We start from the raw sequence: 10,075 nt of genomic DNA, 5'->3' as shown, positions 1-10,075 counted from the left end.
CCGCATTGTGATTTTTTGCATTCGCAGTGCGCACCCGGCTGTGACACCACAAGGTCTCATAGTTGTAATTCTGGCACTGGGGAGAGGATCGAGGCTTCAGATGGCCACATGGCTGGATCCTGGTGCAGCTGTGTGTTTATTAAATTTAAGCAGTTACACATTTATTATGGCACTTTTCCACTGCAAGTACCGGCTCTACTCTGTCCTGCTTGGCCCGATTTGCTTTTCCACTGCTGGTACCGCATGGTATGGTGTTGGAATGGTTCGATACGGTTTGCTTTTCCACTGAAGTAGTACTAAAGTTAAGTGGGTGGGATAACAACGATTCTTTGACCAATCAGTGGCTAGTAGTGACTGCATGCAAAGGATTGTGGGATATGGTACCGGTGTGGTACCTCTTGGAACCACAATCGAGGAGGTACTGAGAGCCGTACCGTTCAGTTCCATGCAGTGGAAAAGCGCTGCCGTGCCGTACCGAACCGTTCCTACACCGTACCATGCGGTACCAGCAGTGGAAAAGCACAAAAGCGAGCCGAACCCTTCGGTTCCATGCAGTGGAAAAGCACCAATAGATGCTGACTTTTAATAAACAAAAAACAATTGGAGCTCCTGTTTAACCGCTCTGAGTTATTTGTCTTTTCAGTTGGTTATAAACTGTCTACCTTGTCTTCTATCAATAAAGTTTTTTATGAACGCAGGAAAAAAAAGGGCAGCTTCCCCCCGTGCTCCTGACGCACAGACGTAGAAGCTGTGTGGTAGCCGAAGAGAAGTGTCGTCATTTCCTTTGTCCCCTCCTCCTGTCCGTGCGGCTTCCTGGCTGCTGCCCCGGATGGTGTATAGCTGTAGTGGTGCTGCTGCGGCTGCTGCTCTCCTGTCACCTGACGCAGCGGCCGGCGGCCCTCTTCCTTCCCTTCCTCAGCCAGCTCCTGTGCCGGTTACGTCCTCCTCTTCTTCTTGTCACCGGAGCTCCAGCTCAACAACGTCTGTATCTTCCCCCGGCCTCCCCGTTCCGGTGTCCCGCCCGGAGGGGGCCCGGCTGCCGAAAATGGCGGCGGGGGCCGCGGCGGGCTCCTCCGAGTGGCTGGTGCTAAGGGACGGCTGTCTCAGCTGCGACGAGCACGGGGTAAGCAGCCTGACCTATCATCCGGCACTCAACGCCATCCTGGCCGTCACTACGCGGGGAAGCATCAAAGTCATCGATGGCACATCCGGGGCCATCCTGCAGGCGTCAGCCGTTCACGGTAAGTCCGGGGATTTTGGTCACCCCTCTGACATTGGCCCCGCTCTGTGTGGCGCACTCTGCTCACCTCCTGAAAAGGGGGTGGGGGTGTCTGATGTTGACAGGGACTGCGAACTGACACCTTCTGGTCACACTCCTGATCGCTGACAGTTACCATAGAGCGCTGACACCCAGGAATCAGTTATGGAACATACTGTGTCTCATCCAGACCAGCCTTTCTATACCTCCTTACTCCACAGGCAATCATTTTTCGATCTTAGGGTCCCCCAGCTAAAAAAGAATTCACCTAGGTCAGTGGTAAGCAACTCCAACCTTACAGACAGCTAAAAAGATCCTTCTACAGGCCTTGCAAAGTGGTGATGGGCCCTGCGACAATGCAGCCACCATCATATAGGACAGTGATGGCGACCCTTGGCACCTTAGGTGTATTGGAACTACATTTCCCATGATGCTCATGCACTCTGCAGTGTAGATGAGCATCATGGGAAATGTAGTTCCAAAACATCTGGGGTGCCAAGGTTCGCCATCACTGATATAGGAAGTCGATAAGCTACAGCTCCAGAAACCCCCAGCAATCTCTGAAGTAACTCTGGTTGAGAATGATCGATGTAACGTTGTTGTTGTTCAGTATAGCAAATCAGATACTTTTTAGGCACTTTTTTAAAGGTAAACCCCTTCCCACCAGCGACTCTAACAGCTTTAACGGGATCTAAATGCCAGGTGGCTGAGGCAATCGCAGCGGTTACATGACTGGAAAGCTCCTGATCGCAAGTATGCTCCTGGAGCTTTTTGGTACCTGGTGGTTACGGTGTTTATATAGGGATGCATATATGCAGCTGCTTTGCAATAATGCCCACCTGCAGACAAGTCACATATAAATGCACCACATAGATTGCTTAGTGCCCAGTTACTGTCAGTCTCCAGCTCTCTGCTCAGCTCCTCCAGCCGTCACTGGAGCGCTGGGCTGTGAAGGCGCCAGGAGCTTCTAGTCAGAGGCTGAGCCAGCTGCCGGTCGGGCACCTGGGTGGCTTCTGATATTAAAGCGGAGTTCCACCCAAATGTGGAACTTCTGTTCACTTGCTGCTTCTCCCCTCTGGTGCCACATTTTGCACCTTTCAGGGGGAAGGGGGGGGGGTACCTGTTTTTGACAGGTACCCCTCCCCACTTCCGGGAACAGTGCCACAGAGAAGCGAGGACCCCTCTTCCTACCCTCCGCCGCCAAGCCAATCTGAATGCGCAGCGCGCTTTGTGCATGCGCAATAGGGACCGGCCCGTGAAGCCGCAAGGCTTCACTGCTGGGTTCCCTGACCTGCTGCGGGAGCACCCACCAGCTGATGGAAACATTGGCTCTGGTGCAGACATCACTGGACTTAAGGACAGGTAAGTGTCCTAATATTAAGTCAGCAGCTACAGTATATGTAGCTGCCTACTTTTAATTTTTGGAGGGGGGCCGGAACTCCTCTTTAAAGTCTGGGTATCTCGGGAGCTTGGACCAGCAGAGTGACATCAGCCAAAAGTGGACTTTAGCCCTCTGTCGGGTTAATCTGGGTCACAGGAGTGCACCACTGTGACCTTATGGGTGCCACCATAGCAAGCTTTGTGGTAGTGGGGGGGGGGGGAGGCACCGCGGTGCGTGTGCTCCTGAGCCAGGCTGTGTGCATCCATAGATGCACACAGCGCTGGCTTAGCCATGTCACCTACTTCCTCTGCACGGAATTTGACAGCCATAGGAGCCTACAGCTTCCACTGCACTGTTTCCTGTAGGGCCAGCAAGAGGGAGCAGCAATTCTGCAGCCAGGACAGCACTGGATCGGTGGAGGGGGTCAGGTAAGGCCCTGTTCACATATAGTACGCAGGTCACCTCTAGGACACACAGAAAATCATTTTCTGTGTGTCCTATTCACACTGCAATGCACCCCTCCTTTGCTCTGCCGTAAGTTGCGATATAATGCAGATGTACTGCATTTTATCACAGCGCACTGGACAGTATCCCATTACTTTTTTATACTGTGCCCCCATTAAGGAGATCCCCCCCCCCCCGCCCCCTATTTTTCCTGTTTACCATTTATTATTTAAAGAAAATCCAACTTTTTGGGTTGTCTGCAAAACAGGAATACAGGGGAAATCTTCCAATGGGGACACCAAGGAAGTTATGGTGGTAACCTGAGATTGCCTCACTTTGGGGAGATTTCCACTCAGATAGTGTTTTTGCTATGGGACAGAAAGTGGAGAAAAATCTCCCCCAAATTGCACATTTTGGCAAAAATAAAATGACTCCCCTACTCTATCCTTATTCAAAACATTTGCCTTTAGTTATTCTTTCTCTTCTACTGGTGGCACTGTTTTTTTTTTTTTTCTTTCCCCCCCTTTTAAGCTTGCCTGTGACACACTTCCTGTCTTCCTGCCCTTTAGATAGCAGCATTGTCCTATCAGGGGAGAGGGTAGTGTTTGATGCACAGGCATGTTTACAGTAGATGGACTTGCCTAACAGTATAAAGCCATACTCCATCAAACACTTTTTAACCACTTGCTACCCCCCCGCCGTGCTACCCGCGGTGTAGCTATTGCTGTGGGACGCCGTCATATGACGGCGCACCAGAACAGCCTCTCTCATGCGCCCCCCGGGGTCGCGCGGATCGGCGATCGTGACCGCGCCATGTTGCTAGGACATGGCGCGATCCCGGTAGAGTCAATGACCTAACTCTTACCCATGTGATCAGCTGTGTCCAATCACAGCCGGTCACATGTAAATGAGGAAGTGCCGTTATTCGGCTCTCCTCGCCTCACACTGTCAGTATGTGAGGCCAGGAGAGCCGATCAGCGGCTCCTCCTCATAGGGGAGACAAATACAAGTAATCTGGGCACTGATCATCAGTGCCCTGATTACACAAAATTTAAATAAAGTGCCAATTACTGCCTACCATCAGTGCCCGCCATCAGTGCCCATAGTGTTGCCAGTCAGTGCCCACCATCAGTGCCAATAGTGTTGCCAGTCAGTGCCTGCTCATCTAGGCACTGATCGGCATTAACTGGCAACACTATGAGCACTGATTGTGGGCACTGATGGTGTGTCCATCAGTGCCACCTGTCAGTGCTTATCAGTGCGGCATATTAGTACCTCATAACTGCCACCTCATCAGCGCACATCAGTGAAGGAGAAAACTTTTATTTATTTTCAAAATTTACTCACAGAAAATAAGAGAAACGCTTTTTTTTTTTTTTTTTTTTTGTAAGAAATAAAAAATCCAGAGGTGATTAAATACCACCAAAAGAAAGCTCTATTTGTGTGAAAAACAAGGAACATGCATTCCACATTAATGATTATGCTACCAAAAATTAGTAATTAGTGTGTACTGTAAATTACTCCTGTTTCTTCTTGCTGGAGACTGCCATTTTGCTGAAGCCCAGAGCCCCTGAACAACAGTAAATCATAAAGTGGAACTAAACTCATCAATTTAAGTTTAAAAAACAGTTACATTCCTGGAATGTCTGGTTTGCTAACTGTCATGTTTGCTTGACAGACCATCAAGTGGCTGGTGTCCTAACTAATCACATGTGCATTTGCAAATCATATAGAAACAGCTTCCTTGGCTGTAAAGGATTCGTAGGGTCACTGTCAGCAGATCAGCCTCTACAAACTCTGCAGTGCCTAAAAATGGAGAGCAACTGAGCAGGTTGAGACTGTGCATTACTGGATTCTAACCACTTCCCGCCCACCCTATAGGCGATTGACGGCGGGAAAGTGGTTGCATTATCCTGACCGGACGTCATATGACGGCGATCGGTGATTCGGCATGTCAGACTGACACACTGCATCTCCAATCTCGGTAAAGAGCCTACCACCTCTTTACCATGTGAACAGCTGTGTCCAATCACGGCTGGTCACATAGTACACAGGAAGGGCTTTACTCAGTACGTGCCTGACGGGCACGAGTAAAAGATAGCTGATCTGCGGCTCTCCCGACAGGGGGGGGGGGGTCTGGTCTGCACTGGTAATCAGATCATTGATTACCAGTGCAGACCCTCGGGGGGGGGGGGGGGGCGACTAGAACCACCAGGGATGGCAATCAGGGCACTTTGCCCTCCCCACCAGTGCTGCCCGCCAGTGCCCTCCCCATAAGTGCTGCCCACCAGTGCCCATCATTGCCATCTATCAGTGCCGCCCACCAGTGCCCATTATTGCCCACCAGTGCCGCCTATCTGTGCCCATTAGTGCCCATCAGTGCCCACCAATGCTGCATATCAGTGCCTCCTCATCAGTGCTGGAAAAAACGTATTTATTTACAAAATTGTATAACATAAACGGAAAAACGTTTTTCTCAAACTTTTCGGTCTTTTTTATTATTTGTTTAGCAAAAAAGAAAAAACCTTGCGGTGATCAAATACCACCAAAAGAAAGCTCTATTTGTGGGGGGAGAATTACATAAATTTGGTGTAGGTACAGTGTTGCATGATCGCTCAATTGTCATTCAAAATGCAACAGCGCTAAAAGCTGAAAATTGGCCTGGGCAGGAAGGGGGTGAAAGTGCCCTGTATTGAAGTGGTTAAACAGACAGTTATTTTTTTAATGTCTTATATAGCTATACCTGCAAAAGGGGCCAGCCTCAAGTGATCTAGCAGGACTTAAAGTGGTTGTAAACTTTGTTACACCACTTGTAAAATAAGGCTTATCTGTAGGTACTGTGAATATTGCCTAAACTTACACGGTTTAGGATATATTCAGAGTGCATGCAGCCATTAATATTGGCGCATCCTTGCTCTGAAGGTACGGCTTACCGTGCCGGACCTTCAGAGACTCTTCCGGGATGACATCTCTCCCACGCACAAACAGCAGGGAAGATGTCAGCTATCTCAGTGGTGAGTGGGTGCCGCTTGAAGGGCTTAGTTCTAAGGTAAGTATTTCATAATGACCTAATATACGACACATACTAGCTCAATACGCCTTGGTCTTACAGGTTTTTTTTTTTTTCGTCTGTGGGTTTACAACCTCTTTCATTTTCTGACTGAAGTTCCACTTTAACTTCATGAAAGTTGAACGTTCTAAGCAACCTTGTCAGTGTTAAATGATTTTTCTCAATCCTGAATCCTGACTACCATTTTTTTTTTTTTTTTTTTTTTTTTTTTGCTGGACAGCTTGGCCTGTTAAAGGGTTTGTTCACCTTTATAAAAAAGCTGCCTGTTTAGGTAAGGGATGCATGTAGATTTAAAAAAAAAAAGTATATTGCTTTTGGATAACGTTGAATAATGCCCTTTCTATAGGTGTAAGCCATTTACATACCTCCTGAAGCCTGACTGGAATACTTCCAGAATGTTGAGGCCTAGTCATTACTAGGCATGTAACGATATTACCGCTATCGCGGTATCGCGGTGTTTTACATGGCCCGATACCGTCGTGGTGGGTGCACGGTCTGGCCGCCTTCTATTTGTCTCGTCGGCGGCTCCTGTCTGTCACTCACTCGCCTCTAATGCTATGCTGTAGTGTTGCTTGCTTACTGGCCGAGCCGAGGCGAGGGGCTGCCAGTTGGTTAGAGCAGTGTGGGTGGGCGGGCTTGTGGGGCGGAGGTGGGCGGAGCCAGCGCATGAGAGCGGCGGATTCGGCGGAGCAGAGCCAGCTTCCCAGGCAGGCAGTGGCACCACGGCAAGACACAGACACCGGACCGCCGGTGAGTAATAAATAATGTGAAAGAAATTAAAAAAAACACACTGACGCCACTCAAGTCATCATGACATGTACTACTGGTCTGGATTGGTCGGATTTACACAGTAAGAGAGGATAGTTTTCAGAGTAAGCAGAACAGTGCTAAGAAGAGAAGAGGTATCATAGGTGCCGTGCTAGTGGGGGAGTGGACAAGAGCATGAGGCCCAAAATGTGGTGTCTTCTAATCTTAGAGAGAAGGAGTGACTGTAATGTATATATTTCAAAGTGATTTTTTTATGTGTCTTACTGGCTTTGCTTTCACATATTTCCAAACTTATTTCTTCAATGAAGAAATAAGTTTGCAAATATGTGAAAGCAAAGCCAGTAAGCCACATAAAAAATCACTTTGAAATATCGCAATAAATATCGTACCGTGAGGTCAATATCGAAATTGTATCGTACCGTGAGATTTTGATATCGTTACATCCCTAGTCATTACTGCTTACCACCATCACATGAGTGGGCTCTCTTGAATTAGGGTCCTTTTGAACCGGCTTTCTGCCCAAAAGAACTCCATTTTGCTCAACGGGCAGCGATCCACTTTGCAGAGACAGACCTGTCTGACCCCCGCTCTCCTGTGTCCGTTTTCATCCTATCCTCCAGATGGGTGGAAAATAAGGTTTCCATCCGTCTGGATTTCACGGACATAATGGGATCAAATAGTAGCGGGTGTCAGCGGACATGACATCCTATTCCCCATAGGGATGAATTGGGCATCCGATCAGGTCCGCCTGAAAAACTGAAAGGCAGCCCTGATCGGAAAGCCTGTGTTAAAGGGCGCTTAGACTTCCTCACATGCTCTATCTCTTCCCTGATGCATAGGCTCTGAATTAAGCGTTTTAAAGCTCACCCCCGTGATGGTGGAGGTGAGCAGTAATAACTAGGCCTCACTTAGTCACATCCTAGCCATGTCCTGCAAGTGTTCTAGTCAGGCTTCTTTAAGCAGGTCAAAAGCCTACACCTATTGCAAGGGCATTATTCAATTTTAGTCAGAGCTGCACAGTTTTTATCTACAGTCGCTCCAACTAAACCCTCCTATCCTTTACAGCCAAGGAAGCTGCCTTCTTAGCCTCTGTTTGATCTGCGGTTCCCATGGTGCTGCACATGTGATCAAGTACGACACCAACCGTTTGATGGTTTGACAGTTATGTTGAATATATAAGCATCTGCAAAAGTTATTGTTCGTGACATGCCTTGAATGTAACTGTTTTGGGAACCTGTTAAATCGATTGAATTAGTTGCGCTTTTATGCGGAATCAAACTCATCGATCGCACGATAATCTGATTGTTAGTACACAGCTTTCGACAGCCGATCACGACAGTTGGTCTAACAAAATCCGAAGGGAGAAACAGGAAAACTTCTGTCGTACGATAGCCCCGCTAACGACAATCATTTCGTCAGTTCACCATGCGTCCACTAAAAATCGATCGACAAAGACCGCGCATGATCAGAAACACTAAAATAGCACGGAAAAAGCCTGGCTGCCATTGTTTTGTTTTGCACCATCTGATACGTAGCTAAGCAACCAGGAAGCTTTTCCCGAATTGTACGCCAAAAATCATACGGTTTGTACGCATTGTTGAATTCGATGTTAGTATCATGCAACAAAATGCGAACGATAAGTCGTCCGATTATCTGAACGTGTGTACGGGGCATAAGGCTGGGTTCACACTAGTGTGAATTGGATGCAGGTTTCTCCACATCCAATGCGCATGTCAGACTGTGACCCGCTCATAATGGAGCTGGTTCACACATCTCCGTGGCAACTGCAGAGTGGTTTGCAGAAGTGTCCTGTGCGTCTTCTGGTCCGTTTTATCGTCTGTTTATATGTACAGATGTCCCTTATCTGCATAGGCAGTTATTTTGGTAAAGTGAACTAACTCTTAAAACCACATTACAACCTCATCCCATGTACAGTATCTCACAAAAGTGAGTACACCCCTCACATTTTTTAAATATTTTATTATATCTTTTCATGTGACAACACTGAAGAAATGACACTTGGCTACAATGTAAAGTAGTGAGTGTACAGCTTGTATACCAGTGTAAATTTGCTGTCCCTCCAAAATAACTCAATACACAGCCATGTCTAAACCACTGGAAACAAAAGTGAGTACACCCCTAACTGAAAATGTCCAAATTGGGCCCAAAGTGTCAATATTTTGTGTGGCCACCATTATTTTCTAGCACTGCCTTAACCCTCTTGTGCATGGAGTTCACCAGAGCTTCACAGGTTGCCATTGGAATCATCTTCCACTCCTCCATGATGACATCACAGAGCTGGTGGATGTTAGAGACCTTGCGCTCTTCCACCTTCCGTTTGAGGATGCCCCACAGATGCTCAATAGGGTTTGGGTCTGGAGACATGCTTGTCCAGTCTATCCCCCTTTACCCTCAGCTACTTAAGCAAGACAGTTATCATCTTGGAGGTGTGTTTGGGGTCTTTATCATGTTAGAATACTGCCCTGTGGCCCAGTCTTGAAGGGAGGGGATCATGCTCTGCTTCAGTATGCCACAGTGCATGTTTGTATTCATGGTTCCCTCAATGAACTTTAGAGCCCCAGACCATGACTCCCACCACCATGCTTGACTGTGTAGGCAAGACACACTTGTCTTTGTACTTCTCACCTGGTTGCTGCCACAGACACTTGACACCATCTGAGCCAAATAAGTTTATCTTGATCTTATCAGACCACAGGACATGGTTCCAGTAATCCATGTCCTTAGTCTGCTTGTCTTCAGTAAACTGTTAGCGGGCTTAAATTTTCTTGGGCATCATCTTTAGAAGATGCTTCCTTCTGGGACGACAGCCATACAGGCCAATTTGATGCAGTGTGCAGCGTATGGTCGGAGCACTGACTGGCTGACCCTCCCCCACCCCTTCAACCTCTGCAGCAATGCTGGCAGCATTCATACATTTAATTTCCCAAAGACAACCTCTGGATATGACTCTGAGCATGTGCACTCAACTTTTGGTCGACCATGGCGAGGCCTATTCTGAGTGGTCTAGGCCACCGTGCTGCAGCTCAGTTTCAGGGTCTTGGCAAACCTCTTATAGCCTTGGCCATCTTTATGTAGAGCAACAATTCTTTTTTCAGATCCTCTTCAGAGTTCTTTGCCATGAGGTGCCATGTTG

General features: G+C 47.8%; 1 protein-coding gene across 6 annotated transcripts in view; it reads left to right on the top strand.

Annotated features, from left to right (window-relative positions):
- Positions 1-747: 747 nt before the first annotated feature.
- The window catches only part of BIRC6 (baculoviral IAP repeat containing 6), an 807,095-nt gene continuing 797,767 nt past the window's right edge, over positions 748-10,075 (top strand). For 3 of the 6 annotated variants that reach the window (XM_082252284.1, XM_082252282.1, XM_082252285.1), the window contains exon 1: positions 750-1,241. In XM_082252284.1, coding sequence (XP_082108410.1) covers positions 830-1,241 — 412 coding nt within the window. In that variant the 5' untranslated portion in view covers positions 750-829. Of the gene's footprint in view, positions 1,242-10,075 lie in introns of all 6 variants that reach the window. The other 3 variants (XM_082252286.1, XM_082252283.1, XM_082252287.1) reach the window with 3 other exon arrangements.

Source organism: Pelophylax lessonae (genome assembly GCF_965119305.1).
Source record: "Pelophylax lessonae genome assembly, chromosome: 3".
In the NCBI taxonomy this organism is placed as follows: Eukaryota; Metazoa; Chordata; class Amphibia; order Anura; family Ranidae; genus Pelophylax; species Pelophylax lessonae.
The sequence above is the reverse complement of the archived record's forward strand: the minus strand, read 5'-3'. Positions and strand labels throughout refer to the sequence as shown.